At 28.3% G+C, this 23,489-nt stretch overlaps 1 protein-coding gene across 2 annotated transcripts in view; it reads left to right on the forward strand.

Moving 5' to 3' along the window:
- The first annotated feature begins 647 nt into the window (after nucleotides 1-647).
- Nucleotides 648-23,489, forward strand: part of LOC101235562 (potassium voltage-gated channel subfamily KQT member 4) — a 61,228-nt gene continuing 38,386 nt past the window's right edge. The window contains exons 1-4 of one of the 2 annotated variants that reach the window (XM_065796334.1): nucleotides 648-857; nucleotides 9,840-9,926; nucleotides 16,832-16,959; nucleotides 19,635-19,731. In XM_065796334.1, coding sequence (XP_065652406.1) covers nucleotides 849-857; nucleotides 9,840-9,926; nucleotides 16,832-16,959; nucleotides 19,635-19,731 — 321 coding nt within the window. In that variant the 5' untranslated portion in view covers nucleotides 648-848. Of the gene's footprint in view, nucleotides 858-9,839; nucleotides 9,927-16,831; nucleotides 16,964-19,634; nucleotides 19,732-23,489 lie in introns of both variants that reach the window. The other variant, XM_065796335.1, reaches the window with a different exon arrangement.

The following is a 23,489-nucleotide window of genomic DNA, read 5'->3' on the forward strand; positions in this document are numbered from 1 at the left end:
TACAACTTTCATGTTCTCAATTACATCTTGAAAATAATCGTTTTTCTAAAAAAAAAATTATATATAAAAAATAACTATTATTTTAAATAAAAAAAGTTAATTTTTTATTATAATTTAAAAATAACTTTCGAACTACATTTAACTAAAAGTTGTTTGAAATTTAGCAATTGTTACCGTAATTTAATTGAAAGCCGAATTTCTATTTAATATTCGGCACCGAAGTCAAAGCTGAAGTCAACTTCGCCCTACAGTTAACTACGATAGGCTTGTCTCTTATATAGCTTTACCAGTATATAATTAATAAATTCACAGATTATATTAAAAGCTTATTTGCAAATCCCGGAATTGTTATAACAGATTTGCATAGAATTTTTCCCTAAATAAAAAGATTTTTCACTTTACACTTAAAACAACCAACCGGAACTGAGAAATACAAACAGTTATTAAAAAATGTTATTTTCGCAGGCATTAATTTACGGAAGTAATTTTATTTACAAATAAAATGCTGAAAATTTTTATTTTATTTTTTCAATAAGCATTTGTAACTTTTTAATGACGTGAAATACAATTTTATATGTTATTCGTGCGTACATTTTATGTTGGCATAAAATAACGCATAAAATATTATATAATATTTTGTTTTGTTTAAATTTGAAAAAAATTTGATGTTTGTAGTACATAATGTACATAAATATTATACCTAACTAGTTCAATATCAATTTATGTATTATTGATTATGCACGTTAATCTCAGAAAATTATCAACATGCTTCGACTTATATTATTTAGGTATTAGGATCTTTAGTAGTAATAAGCTTTCTGCTCAAAAGAAAAAGAAACCTTCTTGAAATGGATAAGGTAAAAAGAATCAGATATAAGTTTTATTTAAGTTTTTAGAAATTATGTACACTGTACTCCTTTTTACTAGTTAATTATCATTTTGATGTATTGTCGTATACGGTATGGCTTCTTATGGTCTTTACTTTTATAGTCTTTTTATGTAGCTGACTTTTTGATGTGTTGTCGTCTTGTGTTTTGACTCTGTTGCTGATTTAGTTGATCATCTTGGTAAAAGGTTACATTTGAAAATGTTAAATGCACTTGTGAATCTCATGTAAGTGTTGGTAAGACCCAGACCAAAACTTTAAACTTTTTCACAAAACCAAGACTTAGATTCCTATAAGTTCAACACAATAAAACTCATGCTCAAACATGTATGTATACTATTAGGCATATAGCCGATTTTACCATTTATACCTTAATACTTTAAAATAAATCAAAATTACACATGTAAAATACAATTATTTTATTGCAAATTGTGTAGTGCACTGTTGCAGTCTGCAATATATAACTTAAATAAGAATAGAAAACCAACAGGTTTCTTGTATTGTTAAAAACAAAATTTAACAATAAGAGATCAAAGCATTGTGAACCTAAGAATGCAAATTGTGCAGCGTACTGTTGCAGTCTACAATATATAACTTAAATAAGAATAGAAAACCAACAGGTTTCTTGTATTGTTAAAAACGAAATCTAACATAAAGATCAAAGCATTGTGAACCTAAGAATTGCTCACATATGGAAGTCATGCTTTTTTTTTTAACTTAATTAGCCACATACTATAATTACAAAAAAACAAAAAAAAATTTAAAGTAAAAAATTCCATATTTTATTTAAGTACTTTATGTAAGAAGTAAAACAACTATTTATCACTTAATTTTAATAACTTTTACAACGTGTTAAGCATATTAGTAACAATTTAATAGTAATTACTAATCCATCCATTGTGTTAATTTTTTATAATGATCAAGAAAATAAAATTCAGTAAGGTCTGAGACCAAGACTAATACTCCAGGCTTTTAAGACCATGACTTAGGTCTTGAGACCTTTATCTCTGTAGTTTTGTGAGAATATACTTAAATTCTGTATTTATAGCCATGTGCCTTCAATTAAATGGATGAAATTGAGATTTTTAACTGTATATATATTTAATGTATTTTATCCAAGCATATCAGATTATTACTCAATGTAATAATAGTTAACAATACTTAATTAATTTATGCCTCAACTAAATATTTTAATACTAAATCAATGGGGAGATAGTAAGTGACTGGGGCCCTGGCCCCGGCTAAAAATAAGACTTTTTGCAAATCCGGCCCCGGCCCCAGCAAAATTATAAGATTTATCAAGGGTTGATAGCTGGGGCTACATTTTATAATTCTTTATATATTATAATTTTATACTTTTATTTACTATTTATTAAATTCTTGCATGTATTTATGCCAGTATTTAATAAATAGGGACAGATACAGTAAAAAGTTGCGACTTGTGGAATAAGAAGCCAAGCAAGAATGAGTTTTGGTTTATTGTAACAGACTTGTTTGCACATTAAACATGATTTGAAAAACAGCATAAAAGAGAAAGGCTATAGCCTGCTGCTGATGATAATGATGATGATAATGATAATGATAATGATGATGATGATGATGATGATGATGATGATGATGATAATGATGACAATAATGATAATGATGACGATGATGATGATGGCGATGATGACAATGATGATGATGATACTGATGACTATAATGATGATAATGATAATGATGATGATGATGATGATGATGATGATAATGATGATGATGGTAATGATTATTATGATCATGTTGATCATAATGATGTTTATATATGCATATATATACAAAATATAACATGAATTTTTAAAAAAATTTTGTACTTAAGGATGTATAAATGTTTATGCAGCCCCGGTACAAATCTGGCCCTGGCACCGGTTATATTTTATCAAACCCGGCCCCGATCAAATATCAACCCCAATCTCTTACTACGGGAGTTAAGGCTCTTTAAACATGGTGAAGAAAGAAAACCTCTGATATAAAACCCCCAAATTTCTAGGAACAAAAATTTTTGATTTAAAACCCCCAAATTACCAGATCTGATAATTTCCAGGAATGGTATTTAGTTTAAAAAGTTGCTCCAACAGTTTTCCAATATTATATTTAAATTAAAAAAATTACATAATGAAAATTTGTCTGAACCACATAAGTATGGAACCATGGGCATTAAACAAAAAAATTAATAAGAAACTGAAATAAAAGTGTGCCAAGTTGGATAACTTGTAAAAGATGTTCACACAAATGTTAAAAGTATCTTCTATGTAAAGGGAAGTTGTAATTGCCCTAAATTTACCCTGTATTTTTTCTAATGGTTCCTTAGTCATTACTCAAAAAGCTATACAGATGCCGCTTTGAAATGCAGTCTATCTTTGTTAAACATAACTCATTGACTCTTGTTTTAAAACAGTTTTGAGAAGTGACTGAGATAGCATCATTATCAAGTCTGTTTTTTCACAACTAAAGTTTTTATTTCAAATAAGCATTATTTTACATTTTGTTACTTTGAATTGCCTTTTCTATTACTATGTTACTTTTTGATATTTTAAATCTTGGCTTGTGGTATTTACTTTAAAAGAGTAAATACCACAAGCATTTACATTTTGGCATCATCACCAAATTTTATTATATAGTTCTTCATACCTGTGTCATGATTGTTAACATAGATTAAAATAAGATAGGATACAATATTGTTTCTTATGGTGTTTCACTTAATAGTCTCTTTAAATTAGAATTTCTTCACTACAAAACTTATTGTTGAAATATGTTAATTAACCAAGATTTTATACATTAAAGTAGTTTACCTTAAATCCATGATTTAGACTTATTTTATTAACAATATAAAATTATTTGATCTAACTCTGTAAGAAATATGAAGAATTAAGCAAAACAGAAAAATAAGCTACCAATTTAAAACGAAAAATGAGCTGCCATTTTCAAGACCACTATCACAATTTGTTCAACCCACTGCACACTATTTTAACTAAACTTAAAAATGTAGATATTTTTTATCTTTCATATTAAATTTCCTTTAGATCCTATTCAATATTTTTGATCTCTCCTATTAGATCTAACACATTAATAAATTTTGTTTTACTGACATTATTAGGTTTTTAATAAAATATGATAGAATACTTTATTTCTTAATTTTTCCAAGTTTTGGTTTAATTTTACAACAGCTTACTGTGTGGCTTGCTGGTTATGAACAGTCATGTGTTCATGAACAGTCATATAATCATGAACAGTTTTATAGTCATAAACAGTAGTATGGTCTGGGTTAATACTAAATCTTTTCCAGTTAAAAATGGTTTGTGTCAAGGAGGTGATCTTATTTATTAAACATTTATATCAATGAATTCAGTGTTTTATTTGTTTCATATAAGACTTCTATTAAATAATAATTTTGTACATGCTATTGATGCTGTGTATTAAATTTTATCAGCTTTGCTTATAAGCATGCTATAATTTTTAATAGTTTGAAGTCACAACTAATATTTTTTGAACTTTTTATTATTTAAAAATATTTTTATTATTTTTATTATTTGATAAAATTTTACAGTCCAGTTTGATGTCAAAGAGTTGTTTAAATTTAACAATTTATAACATGTTTTCAAAATTACGATACTGTTTTTATTTTGTTGATGTTGTATTTGTTGTTGTTTCAGATAAAAAGTATGTTTATTATCTTTGTAAATAAGATTTAATTTATTTATCATCTTTGTAAATAGTATTATGTTTATAATCTTTGTAAATAAGATTAACTGTAAGGTCAGATTATCCTGCTACTGGTAACATGTAACCCAGTACAATCTGCTTCATGTCCTGCTGCCTTGTAGGATACGCCTTTTTAGGCAAAGGCTAGGAGATGCTAACTCCGACTTAAAACACCCCCTGCCTTGGGGGTCTTGGTTAAATTAAGGCTAGAGATGGTGTCTCGATAAAAATATCATCTTGGGCAGATGTTAAATGCATCCGGCTACTGTCTTGTAAAAGGCCACCTAGGCAAAGACTTATAGAGTTAACAGATTCTATCTATTGACCAGCCTTGCACCCCTTTTTTATCTATTAGGCTGGCGCAGATGTATTTTTAATACATTGTTTCCAGTTTAGGATGTTGAATGCTGGATCTTCTTGACTCAATGCATGGATTTTGCTGGTGTCTCTGTTTTTATGACTAGGCAACTCAATCTATTATCTCCTAATGAGGTTACAGCTCTAAAACTCAGTTTTATGGTTCTGAGGCTGGCTGGTAGTCAGGTTTCTCGAACTCTATGGTAGCTCTCAAAGAGGCTTATTCCATCAATAGCTGAAAAATATCAAAGTATTAACAGTGCCATGTTGCACATGGATGGTGTCCCTGTTTGTACTTTTGGTGTGCATTGCTGAAGCCACATTTGGAGCCCTTTGTTACGGCTTAAGGTTTATTAATAGTAATGAGGCAATTGCTTGGGCTATTAGACAGTGTTCTGAGTACTATCTATGCTTTGAGTCAAGTTCTTCATCAAATTTAAAATTGAATAAAGTACCAAAAACTATAAAACACAAAAAACCAGCACCATCACCAAGTTCTCTAAACCTATCATTCACTAATATTTGTGGTCTTCGAAGTAACTTTTCTTCTGTTGAGTCTTATCTCTTGCAAAGTTCACCAGGCCTACTTGCTCTTTGTGAGACTATTTTGAGTTCAGCTGTCTCATCTTGCAATCTTAGTGTTGATGCTTATCTTCCTTTAATTTGTAAAGACTCCAATAGTCACATGCTTGGCCTCGGCATTTACATTCGTAAGAATTCACCCATTTGTCATGAAACTAGGTTTGAATCCACAGACTTTTCTTTCATGTGCTTTCGTTTAGCACCACTTCACTCTATTGTCTTTCTCTTTGTTCTATATCTGAATGGCTCTCTTTCATCTCAAGACTGCACTCTTTTTGATGTTATTTCTGATCATATTGACCAAGCCCTCTCTCTTTATCCATCAGTCTATATTGTTGTTGTTAGTGACTTTAATGCTCATCACACTGAATGGCTTGGCTCTAGTGTCAGTGATTAAAAGTGCAGGCATCAAAAGTGCAGTGAATAAAAGTGCAGGCATTAAAGCCCACAACTTTTGCCTTTCTCAATCCCTAACAAATAGTCAACTTTCCAACTTGCTTTCCAAACAACCCGAATCATTTACTTTCTCTACTCGACTTATGTGTTATTTCTGATCCTAGTCAGTGCTTAGTTTCTCCACATTCACCCTTGGGTGCTTCTGATTACAGTTTGATCTCTCTAAAACTAATATCTCATTCTTCTTCATCACCTGAATCCCCCTATCATTGTACCTCTTACAACCACCTTAAATCTGACTGGGACTCTTTCGGTGATTTTCTTCGTGATGGCCCTTGGGTAGAAATCTTTCGTCTTCCTGTTGACAAATGTGCTTCTTACATAACTTCGTGGATTCAGGCTGACATAGAATCTTTTGTTCCCACTCAGCGATTTCAGGTCAAGCCTCACTCTCCTCCATGGTTTTCCTCACACTGTGCCAATCGAAACCATTACTTCCATATCTATCAGCAAAACAATTCTCCAGAAAACAGATGTCTGTGTTTTACTGCTAGAAACGATTGTAAAAAGGTTTTGTCTAATGCTAAAGCCTGCTATTCTCAGGTCATGAAATCTTGTATCTCATCTCAAAAGTTAGGCTCTCGTGACTTCTGGAGAATCTTTAATAGTATTAATAATAAGGGCATATCCCTTATTCCACCTCTCTTGTATGGTTCAGACTTTGTCACCTCACCTAAAGACAAAGCATAGTATAAAAGTTGTCATCGATGAACAGCACTCTTCTTCTTATTCTGTAACTTCAGGGGTTCTTCAAGGTTCTATCCTTGGCCCTATACTCTTTTTAATTTACATTAATGATCTTCCAGATATTCTCACATCTAAGGTGGCATTGTTTGCTGATGATACTACCATTTATTCTTGTCGTGATAAGAAGTCAACACTCTCTGATTGCTTGGAGGGGGCATTTGAACTTGAAAAGGATCTTACTTCTGCTACAGCATGAGGCTCACAGTGGCTAGTGAACTTCAATATAGATAAAACTCCAATTTTTTTCAGCCAATCGTTATCGCAATAATTTAGATCTTACTATATTTATGAACAGTAATGTACTCGATGAGTCATCCACTCTTCATCTTTTAGGATTAACTCTTACTTCCGATCTTTCTTGCAAACCATATATCAAATCTGTTGCAAAATTAGCATCTGCTAAGGTTGCATCTCTTTATCGAGATCAATACTTTCTTTCTTTGGATTCTATTCTCTATCTCTAAAAATCTCAAATCCGTCCTTGTATGGAATACTGTTGCCATATCTAAGGTGGAATTTCTAATGATGCCCTTTCTCTTTTAGACAAGGTGCAAAAACACATTATAAACATAGTTGAACCTGCTCTTGCAGCCAACATCCAACCAATATCACATCGTCGTAATGTTGCTTCTCTTTCTCTTTCTACAAATGCTATAATGGGCATTGCTCTAAAGAGCTAGCATCTCTTGTTCCATATACTAAAATTCATTCTCGTGTTACTCGTCATTCAATTAAGTCTCATCCCATTTCTGTGACTGTTCTTAAGTGCTTCAAAAACTCTTAACACTCTTGATTTACCTGCTTGCTTGACAATTCAGTGTTCATACATTTGATTTCTCTGCATTTAAAATGAGTTTTAGCACTTCTTAATTTGATTTTTTTAGTGTTAGTTTATCATCTATAAAAGTATTTTATATTTTATTCCTGCCACAGCTAATGATTGAGTGAGGCTTGATTTTAAATTTTTATTTTGTTAAACCCAAAATTCAACTCAAGTTAAATTTGTGGTTTTATAAAATAAAAATTTAACCCTGGTTTAATTTAGATTTTTTTAAACCCCAGTCTTGCTTAAATTGGTCAAATTATTTGATAAAAATGATTTGATTAAATTGGCACAAGTTACCAACCAGGAAATTTTTTTTTTTTGTTGCAGGTATTAAAAGTATTTAACAAAGCAAATTTGCAAAATATTTTAATATGAATTAAAAAAAAAAATAATTTAAGTTTACAATGAGGAATATTAACCAATAAAAATTTCAAATATATTTTAAATCTTAAGATTTAAAATTTATTTGAAATTTTTATTGGTTAATATTCCTCATTGTAAACTTAAATTATTTTTTTTTTCAAAAAGAGTTTTATTTTTATTTTTATTTCAAAAAGAGTCTTATTTTTTCAAAAAGAGTAAATGTTTAAACATTTACTCTTTTTGAAAGTTTTAAAAATATCAACATTTTTTTCTATAAATTTAGAATGAATAATTTTAAACTTTTTCTCGTTTTTAAAAATTAAAGTTGAGATATAAAATAGAAGATAAATCAAATAAAAAATTTATCATTAAATATTAATTAAACATTAGTTATTTATTAAATATTTTTCAATTTAATCAAATATTCAATTAATTTAAAAATTGATTGAATTAAATATTAAAAGTTAAATAGATATTTTTTAGATTTTTTTTACTTCTGCGCATTAATAATGATAAAAAATTTCTACTACTGCTCTAATTTTGTACCTTTATTGTTATAATATTGAATCTTGAAGTTTAATAAGCCTTTTGATTGCAGTTGCACAAGCCTTTGCAATCAATTTGTATACACTCTCTGATTGTTTGGAGGGGGCATTTGAGCTTAAAAAGAATCTTACTTCTGCTACAACATGGGGTTCTCAGTGGCTAGTGAACTTTAACTCAGATAAACCTTAATTTTTTGTTTAATTGTTATCGTAACAGTTTAGATCTTCCTATATTTATGAATGACAATCTGCTCAATGAGTCATCTACCCTTTGTCTTTTAGGATTAACTTTTCCTTCCTATCTTTCTTGGAAACCATATATTAAATTCAATGCTTAGGTTGCATCATTTTATTTTGCTTGCCACTTTGTAACTCCACATTCTATTCTTTATTTCTATAAATCTCAAATTTGCCCTTGTATGGAATACTGTTGCCATATCTGGAGTAGATCATTGAATGATGCCCTTTCTCTTTTAGACAAAGCACTAAAAGGCATTGTAAACACCGTTAGACTTGCTCTTGCAGCCAACCTTTTTCCATTGTCACATAGTCCTAATGTTGCTCTTTCTTTTTTCTATAAATACTATGATGGGTACTGCTCTAAAGAGCTAACATCTCTTGTCCCATCTACTAAAATTCAGTCTTGCGTTGCTCATCATTTAACAAAGTTTTATCCTTTTACTGTGACTGTTCCTAAGTGCTCCGAAAACTTTTATTTGTCTACTCTTCCTTGAACATCAGTTCTTTAGAATTCGCTCCCTTAATCTTGTTTGCCTGATTCATTTAATTTTCAATCTTGTAAGTTATCTGTTAATCATTATCTTGCTCTATAAAGTTCATCTTTTCTTTTCCAGTAACTTTCAACTCTAATAGTGATTGCAGCCTTGTTGGAAGTGAAGATATTTAAAAAGTTTTGCCTACAGTCTTGGAAGTACAAAACAATAATAATTTAAGATTCTTAAAAGAGTTTTAGAAACAAAATTAAAAATGCAATATGATATTTATTTTATTCTTAATAGATGTACTAATTTTTTACTTTTCTTTTTATTTGTAAATTTAACAAATTTAGCAAAATGTTAAATTACTCATCAGTTATTTTCTGGCCTGATCCAGTAAAACTAGGTGTCGGGTACCAAATGTCATGTTACCAGGTGTCAGGTAGCAATTTTAATGGTACTGATCAAGAGTAATTTGTAAATTTAAAGGCCGTTTTTTTTTTTTTTAATTTTTATTTTACTTTATATAAATATTTTGCTGTTCAATAATTTTTTTAATCATTTGTTTGTTTTATTAATTTATAATAATAATATATAAATAATTTTTGTTTTTTTTTAATCAGAAATACCCGGATGAAGAAAATCTTTTATTATATGGTTCTTTGACAAACACTCCCCAAAAAGAGAAATGTGATGGCTTACCTGAAGAAGTATCTATTTTTATATACTATTGTAAACTTTATTAATATTGTAAAGACATTCTGTTTGTTTTGTTTTCTAATTTTGAAAAATTTAGAAGATAAAATTAAAAAGTTTTGAAAATTTTTTTTTTCTGTGTAAACAATGAACTAGTTTCATGATTACCATGTTTACTAAGTTTCATTATTGATATGTTTACTAAGGTATGCAGTAGTGGTGTAGTGGTAAAGCACTCGCTTCATAAGCGAGAGGTTCCGAGTTCGATCCCCACCATGTCCCTGGTAGTACCGCGCTCAACTTGTTTCTTCGCGCAGCGGCCTTGTTCGTCAAGGTTCGTGTTTTGGAGTTATAGAGTTGAGAGAGGGTTATAACCACTATTAAGTAGCCTCCTCATCTGTAGTGGCCTTATCGGCCTTGAGAAGGTGAATAACAAAAAAAAAAAAAAAAAAAGGTTTATAGAAATAACACCATGACCTAAATATAAAAGGAAACTTTTATACTTAGGTCATATAAGTCACATAGTTAAAAACATATATACATTTGAATTACTAATACATACATATGTTATGTAAATGCACATGATAGGAAAGGTTATTATAATTTTATTTATCTTTAATAGCACCATGATAATGAGTGTTTCCTCAAACATGAAACTAGAGTAAAATATCAAGTTAGTTTATTTTTGCTGGACTTATTTACATTTAATATTATTATTCAATGGTTTTCTGGTAATCCTTTAAAATGAACTTTATTTAATATTCTTTTAGTTAAGCTTGCAAACTACTGAAGTAGTTTTCAAGTCTAACTAAATCATTTCTGAAGTGTATTATCTCTGTATTACCTTTGAAGTGACTTTTTCCAAACAATACTTGTTTTTTCAATTTAGTTTTTATATATATTTGGTTTCCTTCTTTTCTTGTAGGCTAAATCTTTGACATAACTTTTTATTTATCATTATCTGCAGACAGTTATCTCAGGCAGAATCATCTTTCTTGAGAACATAATATATTTGCTGGCCAGCAAATCAATTGCGTTTTGACATTAATTGGCTAAAAAGTGGTAATTCTTATCAGAATATTGTTTATCAAAATATTTTTAATGCTGTCTCTTGTATATATTTTTGAACAGCTAGATTGCTTGATTACTTGTCTAGTCATACCCTTGAGACTAATTGTTAGCCATTACTTTGCTTTTAAAATTAGCTTTTCTTTTTTACTTGAGGTTTGGAGAATCATGCTTGGGGTCAGAGTAATATGATTTAAAAGTCACAAAAATCACAATATACACTTCTAAGACCTTAATAAATATTAGGAGCCTTTCCATATCTATGGGCATTAACATTTACTTTAACATAGTATTCTCTTTCATAAGCTTTATTTATAGATTTAAACTATTGTTAAATTAGGAAAGAGAATGAATATTTTCATTAGACTTTTTCCCCATTTGAATTAATTTAAACAGTTTTTATATTTTCATAAAATATTTTATATATCAGTACATTATTGAATTACTTGTTCTATATATCAGTACTTTATTGAAAATTTATTGAAAATACAAAAATGCTTGGAGTATAGTTTGCAATTCTGGATCCCGGGATCCCAAAATTCTGGGATCCTGTTTTATTTTATAACCCTGAATTCCCAGGATTATTTTAAAAATTTCCTGAAAATTATAAAACTACAATTAAAATCTGCGTTTACCGATTAATACCCGTGTTTAAATTGTGTCAAATGAAACAAAAGTAACAACAAAGCTATCAAATTTAGAAGTTTAAAGTAAGTTTAATCAATCTTGTATTGTCTTGTAAGGAATTAGTTTTAATTATTAAAACTAAGTTATACAAATAATATAAATAATAAAAGTAATAATAACAATAGCAATAATGGGAAAAAAATTAAAAATTTATTTGTATTGATTTATATTGTGTTTTTGTAATAACAGAGTTTATTTATTTGAATTTATTGAACTTTAAAAGTTCAACTTATATTTTTTGTGATTCGTCAAATTATGATACCATGTCATATTTCAAAGAGTTCAACTGCAAAACCCCTATATGGAAACATTTTTTGTGCAACAAAGAAAGTGAAACAGCAATGTGCAAATTAAGCCAATCCAAAAAAATAATAAAAATTACTGGCTAATCAACAAAAGCTCTTTATTTGCACCTACTTCAGTTACATAAACTAAATTTAAAAGCACATTCTCTGACATCAGAAAAGAACCACAGAGTAAAAAAAGTAAAATTAGGTTATATTTTTTATTGAATATGAATAAAGAAGACAGCTTGTCTGAGGTGCTTTCAAGATTAACAGCTAAAGATGGGATTTCTTTCAACATAATATGCACTTCTATTGATATACATGCTGAGCTGGCTATGAGGCGATTTGTTAACATACCTAAATCTCCAAATACTGTTAAAAAATCAGTACTAAATTTCTCTAACAATAGAACGAATGTTATAAGAAATGAATTAAGACAAAAAATTAACTGTGGAACTAAGTTTTTAATATCTTTTAATGAATGGACATCAATTCGAAGTGCCGTTAAATGAATCAATTTACATGATAGAGGCAATTTTTGGAAATTAGGTTTAGTAAAGATGTAGAGACAATGCCAGCTCAAAAGTGTGTAATTTTACTTAAAGAAAAACTTTTTGCATTTTTAAATCTTGAAAATAGTATTGTAGAAAACTATTACAGATTAATTAACACCTATGCTTTGCTCACAGTATTTAACTGGCTTTTATTTCAGTTTTATGTAATACGTCAGCATCAAATTGTATGTAGAGACATTTAGTCAAGGACGTTAATGATCACATTGAAAATTTGGAAAATGAATTTAAATTAAGTGAAAGCTGTGAATCAGATAGCGATGATGATGGTAATAAGAGTTGCTTTATAGTGGATGATTAAACAATTGAAGGCGTAATAATTCCTAACAAAAGCAATTGGTCCTGTGATTAATAAAGTTAGAAAAATCGTGATGGTTTTTAAAAGATCAATAACTAAAAATGATGACAGTCTTTAAAAATATGTAAAAAATGACTTTGGAAAAAACTTTAATTTAATCAAAGATTGTAAAACAAGATGGAGTAGCTTAATGTTAATGCTTGAAAGGTTTCATAAGTTAAAAAATTGCATAAAAAAGGCGCTTGTTGATATCAGTATTAATGATTCTTTAAAAGTTTCAGATAATGAGTATGAAATTGTTTCTGCACTAGTAAACATGCTAATTCCAGTAAAACAGCAGTGGATGGGCATAGTCGACACAATCCAAACCTTATAACTGCTGACATTGCATTAGAGTTTATGCTAACTAAATTAAAAGAACTGAATATTACAACAAGTTGTCAATTTGTTTAATGCATTAACCTCCAGAATCAAAGAGGGAAGGATTGAATTAAGTAGTCTACTGCACTATCTACATTACGATGAAAACAAATTAATGCCCATAGGTGAAGTTTTTAAATCATCAAATTTAAAAGTACAAAAATAATGTTAAAACTATATATAATAGATTAAATGTAACAAATTTAAATCACCCTACAAATTCCTAGGACATAGTTGAAGAATTAGTAAGTGAAGAAGATGATGATATACTAAAAAGTGTAGATAGCGAAATGCCAAAAACTATTAGTGAGCAACTAAATGAAGCCCTAGAAAATGGTTTTCTATCAACACCCAAAAATTCTCTGTCAAGATTAGGGGTAATTCCGCATCAAATCACCCAAATTTTAGGAAATTTTGAACCATGGTTTCTCAAATTTTTTAAAAACTTCTTTAGTTGTTACATCTTAAAAAGAAAAGTTAACACATAAAGTTTCAGCTAAAAATTTTGATTTTGAATCACATGTTTTAATAATTTTAATCACAAAAACGTGTATAACAAATTTAAAAATTAAGTACACTTTGATCTTTTATATTGCATTAATGCGTCTTATGACAAACCTAAAATAAAAATTGTAACAGATAAGTAGACATAAAAAACACAAAAAAACAAAACAAAACTGGAAAACAATTTACCTGCTTTTCGTTAGCCTGTTGTCATACTTAAGTTGCTTTCATGATGCATCTTGTCGGTGTTATGACGTTATTTCATGTTGGCTTTTAATAAACTTTAGTTTAATTTAAAAGACATCACAATAGATTTAAAATATTTTAATTAAAAAGCAAAATAACAAATACTTTAAGGAGCCAAACTATAAACATTAAAGATAAAAAATCAAATTGAGATGTCAATAAATTCCATTTATATAGCTAAGTATACTGTCTTGGCTTATAGTAAATTTTAAAAGCAGTGTTTTCAATAAATTAAACTACCAATTAATTATTTTTAACAATAGAATGTAGCATCATTATATGATAATTGGGTAATGAATCAATTTAACTATATTTAAGTTTAATTGGTAAAAAACAAATAAATTTTTATTAAAAAAGACCAAAACAAATCAAATATAAAACATAATATACTGTAAAAAAAAAAAAAAAAAAAAAAAAAAAAAATTAAAATAAGTCACCGAAGATAAAGCAGCAACAAAAAAGTTATAAATATCTTCACTGATAGAAGACATTTACAACCTTTTGGTTGCTGTTTTTTCTTTGGTATCTCCCAACACCCCAGTATGGATGAGCCCTCCATTTGAAGGCGGGCTCATCCATACCGCCACAACTACACTACTCATGTTAACAACTCTAAAATTACAAATAGAAGTATATAATAAAAATTATAAATATTTGCAATTTTATCAATATATAAAGCATAACCTCACCATTTTTACAAGTAACAGAAGACTATGCTAAAAATATTTTTAAAAAAAAAGAGAGTAAATTAAAAAGGGTTAAACATGTGAAAATTTTTATTTAAATAAAAATATGAGTAAAATGCGAGCAGTTAAATGTCATATTTATTAAATAATTCTTTCACCAATTGCATATATTTCTCCGTACAAAATATATAAAAGATAAAACACAGCCCTACCAGTTTGCTTCTACCAGACACTAAAGAGAAAAAAATATACCTCAGAATAATTGATAAAGTAATATTTACATATAAATAAATATATAATTATAATTTTTTTACCTATCCCCCTTATTTCCTCCATAAAGTTGTCTAAAGTAAGAAAAAAGATAACTGAACCTAAAATTAACTGAAAATAAACTAAAAAAAACTATAAACTAAATTAAAACTATAAACTAAATTAAAACTATAAACTAAAATAAACTTTAAATCTTAATATATTTACCTCAGAAGACAAAGGTTAAATGTCCATTTTTTTGTGAAAATGAGTTATGTATGAGACATTTTTATTTTTTCAGTATATAACCAGAGGTATAAAGATTGTTGTCCTACGACAATCTAAAACAAAGTTAGGTCAATATAAAAGGTCTGGTGTTTCCACAATGTTCAAAAGAAAAACATCTGTTGTCCAGAAACACCTTTTTACTTTTTTTATTTAACTTTTTTTTTTGTCAAAATTATATTTCATGTGCCTTAAGACAAATTAAATAAAACACGAAAAAAATTACATAAATTTAGGACTTCCTACATAAGTTGATGGCAAAACTACAACACGTTTAACATTATGATCATTTTCAAGGTTGTTTACATGTTCGTGTAAGGCATCATTCTGCTTGCTTCTCAGTTTGTTTTGATTATTTCTGATGAAAGCAAGGCGTTGACTTTCAATTTAACATACCCATCAACAGCATGTTGCTAAAACAGTTTTTTGCCATAAAATAGTGAAGAAAAAAGTTGTCTAACCAAAAGTTTATAATTGTAATACTGAGATAATGTAACACAATATCTAACCAATGAAGCACAATGTATCACATGATTTCTAAACAATGTAGCACATGTTTGTTTGCAAAAAACATCAAAGCTTTTTGCAAACAAACTGTTATTTTAGAATATACACATTATGATAATATATTATCTCATATGATAAGCTTCGTCATGCACATGAAATAATAAATTACTACATCATTTAATTTTACACTGTAAAAATTGTATTTTAAAATTGTAAAATCATCACAACTCATTCTAAATTACATTTACTTTGTCAAGACAACTTTAGCTGAAGTTTTAATCTAATGCAATTGATGGTGGCACCTTGTTGGTGATAATCAACAAGGTGTTTCCTGAAGTGAAAAAAGCTAGATAATCCTTATCTAGCTTTTTTCACTTCAGGAAACAGTTTGACAACACTGCTTTCCTCTTGTTTATATAAGCCAATCAAATTGCTCTTGAAGATGCTTATCTGACTCTGTAATTCATCTTGCACTTTTGCTTTGTATTTTAAAGATTTTAAAATACTAAGGAATTAGGGTCAGTATTCGGAGGGACAGTTGGATAAGGTGGAAATAACTGTTTAAATAGTTTTTCCTTTATCTTATTTTCTTTTATAAGTTTTTAAAGTGTTTTTTAAAAATCAATAAGAAATTTTTTGGTTAGATCTTTTTTTGGAAATTTTTTTTGAGTGGTTTGCTCTTTTTTTTAATAAAGCATCTTTATGGTTTATTTGTGTAAACCTTGAACCCTTATCAAATGGAATAACTTCAATAGATTCATCCCTAGTTGTTTCTGGTGTTACAAGTTTCTGACTTAGAGTTGATAATTTTTTGGTGCTTTTTATTTAATAAGAAAGCAATGAGTTTTCATTTGCTCGCTTTTATGTTTCAAACTTTTGTTTTGTTACTATAGTAATATTTATATATGGAATATTTTGTGTGGTAGGTACAAATGTTTGACCAAGATTAGGCAATTCATTGTGATGATCCATAATTGTATCGTTGTTGACTAAATCTAAAATTAATCGAAATTAAATAAATCTAAATAAAAATTTATGATAATATAATAGTAATAATATTGATAATTATAATAAATGCTGTTACTATTATTACATTTTTTTCATTTATAGATAAAGAATGAAATGAAACAGCAAAGAAAAAGAAAAAGACTTAGGAGTATTCGCCTTTTTAAGGTTAAGTTATTCAATCTTCTTGAACGCCCTCGTACAAAGTTTGCAGTCTTGTATCACACAAGCGTGTAGGTACATATTTCCTTATAATGAAGTATACATGTAAATGACTTATTTATAAACATATCTATATTCAACTTTCAAGTATTTGAAAGTTGAATATAGATATATTTACATGAATAAACTGTTTAATGTAAGATGAAAAATTACTGATTAATTAACTATCTTATGGTCATATAAGAATAAAAAGAGTGTTTGTCAAAGTTATATATTTTATTAACTATTATAAATATTTTCTACATATTTAATAAAGTAAAAAAAAATACAGGAATTTTGAGTTAATGTAGGATTAAATCAGGAATGCCGAGTCCCAAAAAGGGTTCCAGATTTAAAAGTCACAAAAAGATAACTTTTTCTTAGGCTTTGGTGTCCATGAACTCTAAGAATATAAAAAAGCTTATGAACTGCTATTTGGAAAAAAACTGATTTTTAAGTTAGAAGAACAATCAGTAGAAGAAGGACTCCTGGACTCTGGGCCTGAAAAAAATAAGTTCTAAGTCATTAAATTTCATGAATTTCTGTAGCAGATCATAAGTTAACCAACATTTTTAGAGCTTCTGGACAACAAAAACCAGGAAAAAATAGAGATATAAAGCCAGAGTCCTTTAGGGACTCCACATCCCTTCATTAAACTATTTGAAGCTTCTTAAGTATCATTTTAATGATATAAAACACTCAGTTTAAATGTGGTTAAGGAATGTATGAACTCATAAACTTTAAATGGTAATCTTTCTAGTGTTATCACAAACAAAATATTGAGACCTGATTTGACAAAACAGATTAATGTCAGAGGAGACTCCTGGATATAACTTGGTTTAATTGAATATAGATTGCTTGATCAGTGGCTTTGGCAGTGTTTGTAAAAAAGATAGAGAGATGCAATTTTTTAACAATTGACAGAAACTTGGCAGTGCTGCCAAGTTTCTTTCTACACTAGCTGCAGCTAGTGTAGGTCCAATAACACTACAATGCATTTTTAGACCTTGTTTAAAAAAGGGAGGGTCTCATTAGAAAAGCATGACAACAGTATTCCATACAAAAGAAAATAAGAGATTTATAGAGATAGAGAATGGAATCAGCAGTAAAACTATGACAAGCAGAAAAAAGGGAGGCAACTTTTAGCAGATGCTAAACTCTGCAATCAGTTATTTATATGTTTTCCATGAGAGGTCAGTAGTAAATGATAACCTAAGAAGATGTAGTGTAATCATTAGGATTAATGATGTTCGCCAATATAGAAATATCAAAATTCCACTAATTATTAGCAAAAAATAACAAAGTTTTGTTTGGGTTAAATAGAGCTCCACATTGCCACAGAAGAGACCAGATTTAAGAATGACTCTCAGATTTAAAAATGACTCTCTTTAAATATGAAAAAAAGTTTTTTTTCATATTTAAAGAAGAATATATAATTATGGAAACAAACTGTTCATTTAAAAACCGTTTGACGAATTAAAATATATTTTCAGTACAACTCACACTTTAAAAAGGATCAGTTTTCTTTTTCTATTAAAAAGAGAAAGTTATGTCATTTTATCGACACAAATTATTTCAGTTGGTAAAATATTCACTGTGAAAGCAAAAAATATATATATTCTACATTTTTTTTTTATTATTCACGAGATGGCCACTACAGTAGAGGAATAGCCTCGACGAACAAGGCCACTGCATGGAGAAACAAGTTGAAAATGTATATGTTACATTTAAAAGCTCAAACTGGTTACAAGAAAGTTGTTTCTGTTTTTATTATAACTTATTATAAGTAGAGTTGCAAAGAAAACCTAAAACTGGTTAAAAAATTTTTTTTGAATTGCAACTTGAATTATATATAATGTCGAAATAAGTTCCAGACCAATTTCATTATCCTCTAATCACTTCTAATAACAATAATTACTGTTAGCATTTTTAGAAGTTAATATATTGTCAATTAGTACAATTAATGTAACAAGATTTTTTTATTTTAGTTAAAGTTTTTTTTTTGTTATTATAAACATTTATTAGTACCAAGAGTTTTTGTTAAGCTTAAACATTAAATAAATGCAGACTTCAAAGTAATAGAGTTTAAATGCATACTGTTGGATTTATGCATTGTTGATTAAGTCATTTTTATTATGTTTGTATAAGTTTTTTTACTATCTCCATAATCTTTTATGTACAAGTTGTACATAATGCACTCATCTATCAACAAAATTTTCTCATGTTCAACAAAATTTTCTCTTTTATTTTATTTTCATAGTGCACACTTTTATATACAAGATGTCCATAATACACATATGTACAACAAAAATTTTACATCTCTTCACTCTTACCCATACAAGAGTAAAAATATGAATAATTTAAGATTTTAGTTTAGGTTACATTTTTAAAAATGTTTTTTTAGGTATTGACATCATTTTATATTTATTATATTTTTTAAACATTTTTTTAACATTTTTATAATATTTTTTAAACTTTTTTTTAACATTTTTTAAAATCTCTGTTGAAATTACTTGTCTGTTGAAATTAAAAAAAATGTCTGTTGAAATTACTTTTAATTAGTTTAGGTACCATAAAATTTATTTTGTGATGTTTCTTTAAGGTACAAACAATTCTGAAACTTTGTTTTAATATCTTATAATTAATATTACATTCATTAAATCATCAAATTTCTATTTATTCATTAAACTTTTAATTTTTTCTTCAGTTTTGTGCTGGTGTTGGCGAGTTTAATTTTGAGTGTTCTAGTAACAATTGACAAATATAAAGCAAATCTCTATGTAATATATGGGCTTAATCGTTTGGTAAGTTTGGTTTATTTAGTTTTTCCACCACTTTGTGAAATAAAATCATAACTCAAAATAGTTATAGTAAATCTCAGTTCAGTAAGTAACAACTTATATACTTTAAATTATTATTTGTTTAAACACTAGGTAATTTAAGAATTATAAAAAAAAAAGGTATAAAAATAAAAATTACTAAAGTTCTGAAAAATTTGTGCAGTAACTTAAAGATCAACCAATAAAAAATTATACTGAAGCTATTTGCGCGTTGTATGAAACATTAAAATCAATTTTTGTTTTGTGGGAAACTTTGAGGATTTGTTTATTTAAAATTTAATGTTATAAATAAGAAATTAATTAGTTGATAATAAAAATAATACTAAAAAAGGTTTATTTTAAATCTATTTTTTAGACTAATTTTGTTTTGTTTTAAAATAACTATAAAAAGTTTAAATTAGTTTTAATATATTTTAAACTCCTCTGTCTTTAACAGAGCAGAGTGTTGCTACATCAACTATCTTATAGCCTGCTGCTACAAAAGGAGTGCTGCTACATTAACTATCTTATAGCCTGCTGCTACAATTTGTAAGTGACCGGGGTTGATATCTGACTTGGGCCAGAGCTATATTTTATCGGGTTTGATAAAATATAGCCTGGGTAGCGGCTGGGTTTGTGACCGGGGCTGCATAAACATTTATAAATCTGACAGTTAAAAAGATTAACCCATTGTTAAACATCGAAATCACTCTGGCTTCCAATACTAAATTTAATTCTCAATTAAACAAGTGGTTAATAAGCTAAATAAGTGGTTCCAATTTTTTAAAACTCTGGAAAAACACTTTGATCTCTCTAACTATCCTACGATTAGTCATCACTCTGTTATTAGTTTCTTTATGTAGGGGTTTTGAAGTTACTAAATTATTTCTTTCTAACTGCAGTAGTAAAGTTTTTTTTGAAGGCCTACCCTGTTCTTTTTTTCAAGTAACTTTAATGGTACCACAAGGTTCTATCTTTGCTCCTGTATTATTTCTTATCTACAATAATGCTCTTCATGAAATCTAAAGTGGCTCTATTTGCTGAAGACTCAGCTTTATACTCTTGTCTTGACAAAAAACATTTTAATTGCTTAAAATAAGCAGCTTTTTAATTGCTTAGAACAAGCAGTCGATTTTTAATAAGATCTCTCTTCTGTAACTGCCTAAACCTTGTAGTGGCTTATGGATTTAAATTCTGGACTTTAAATCCATAATTTTTTTTAGACAAAACTCATTTTTTAGACAAACTCATTTTTTGGATTTAAATTCTGGACTTTAAATTCATAATTTTTTTAGACAAACTCATTTTTTAAATTTAAATTCTGGACTTTAAATCCATAATTTTTTAAGACAAACTCATTTTTTGGATTTAAATTCTGGACTTTAAATCCATAACTTTTTTAGACAAACTCATTTTTTTGAAAAACTCATTTTAGACAAACTCATTTTAGACAAAACTCATTTATTTACTGCAAAAAACATTGCAATAATGTTGGCATTCCTATATTGACGAATAGCAACCCTCTTACTCTCAGATAAAGTCTAAAAGCATATTGTAAATGTAATTAGACCTGCTTTATCTGCCAAGCTTAAGCCACTCTCCCATTGTTGTAAGGTTGCATTTCTTTCTTTTTCTACTAATACAATCATAGTCAATGCTCAAATGAGCAATAATATATCTAACGATGAACCAAAACTCATTCTTGCTTGGCTATTTATCAACAAGTTACATCCTCTTACTGTATTTGTTCCTTCATGCTATAAAAACTTTTTATAGCATTGTAATTTATCTAGTTTTTTTCCTTTTACATCAAAAAATTCTTATAACTCTTACCTATCTTCATATTTTCCTTTTTTTATACAACTTACAACTTTTTAAGTCTTCAGTTGTACATTTCCTAGTATTTTAACTTGTTCTCTATTTAAAAGTAACTCATAACTTAATAGTGGTTGCTTGGAATCTTGTTGGAAGTAAATTAAAGTTTAAAAAAGTACAAATCTATGCTAGTATTTAATAAATAGTAAATGTAAGCATGAAGTTGTAATATATTAAGTATTATAAATTTTTTTCTACCCCTCGCTATCAACCCCTGCTCAATCTTATAATTTTGCTGGGGCAAGGGCTGGGTTTGCAAAAAGTTTCAATTTTAACTGGTGCCAGGGCTCCGGTCACTTACTAGCTACAAGAGAGTGTTGCTGCATCAACTTTTTCCGGTCTTTAAAACAATTTAAAAATGACAACAATATAAACTTGACATTTTATAGGAAAATTAAAAATGACCAAGCAAAAGTTTATGTTAGGGTGACAATTTTTTGAGCTTTTTTAACATTTAAAAAAAATGCCAATACATTGTGCAAATACCTGCTCTCCATCTATATACTAGCTTACTAGGATCATTGGAACTGGTAGATGTATTTTTTCAATAATTTGAATAATTATCATTTTTTGCCAATATATACTAACAAATGTATGTTAAGAAGCATATTTTAGCTTGTATAAATAATGTTTTATATTATTAGTATTAATAACTTTTATCTGAGATAATTAACAAAAAAGTTTAACAAATAAAGCATGTTTACATTTCAAATAACGATATTTATTTCAAATTAACAAAATCTTTCTGACAACTGTTCTTTGAAATCTGTTTTTAATTTTCTCAATCAGCCAGCAAAATGTTTTGTCTCTGATCCTCAAAGTGTGAAGAGTTGACAAACTTTTGTTTAAGTCCAATGTTTCTTTCTGTAAAATCAATTGTGACACTGAGGTGTTTAATAAAAAGCTTAAATTTTTGTACGAGGATATCGAATCTAAACCTTCTTTCTTCTGGCTTGCTTCCAACCAAATCTTTGTTTGCTAAGTCTAAAATAACAAAAAGAAACCAGCTTTAACAGGTAACAAGTTCACAAAGCTTAGTATTTTCATATACTAAAACAGGAAGTAATTTCTATTAATTTCATTAATGTTAGGAACCTGGTGCTCCAACAAGGCATTTAAAATGTCATACTTTTTTTGAATTTCAAGGTCAGAAACAGGAAGAGCCATGATTTATGTGAAAGATACCAGGAGTGAGATTTTAAACTATTTAAAAGTGAAGTTCCTGATTTTCTATGATTTTTTCTACTTTAAATAAATTGAAGTCATTCAATACTGAATGTTCAGCAAGACTGGATTTAAAAATCAGGAGCATAAAATATAACATTATAAATATAGCTATATAAATATATAAAAATATAACATTAGAAATATAACAATATAAATTATATAACAATATAAAAATATAACATTATAAAATATAACAATCATTAGACAAACTCTAGAAACTCTAGAAATCTGCTCGTCTTGATTTAAGTAGTTAATAACTGGCAATACCAATTCCAAAGCCATGTGATATAATGCATTTGCCATGAATCTAGATTTGCGACTAAAACCTGGCTGATGGATCCTAAAGTATTCCACAAGATGCCTTTAATCTTCTTGGGAGAAAATCTCAATGTCAAGAACAAATTTAATACATGTCTTTCCCTCCAAGTACATCTGATAAGTTCCAGAACAAATTATGACATAATAGCCACAATAAAGGCTTCTGAAATACTCTTATGAATATAATAACTGCACCCTCTTTCCTACCAGTGTTGGTTGCTGTAGTATCTTCTTCAATAGTATACTTCAAAATATTCTTATAAATTTTGAATTACTAAAGCCTGATCAGGTGCTTTACCTGTGTCACTTGGAACAGTTTCTAA

The sequence above is a fragment of the Hydra vulgaris genome, chromosome 04 (assembly GCF_038396675.1).
Source record: "Hydra vulgaris chromosome 04, alternate assembly HydraT2T_AEP".
Classification (NCBI taxonomy): domain Eukaryota; kingdom Metazoa; phylum Cnidaria; class Hydrozoa; order Anthoathecata; family Hydridae; genus Hydra; species Hydra vulgaris.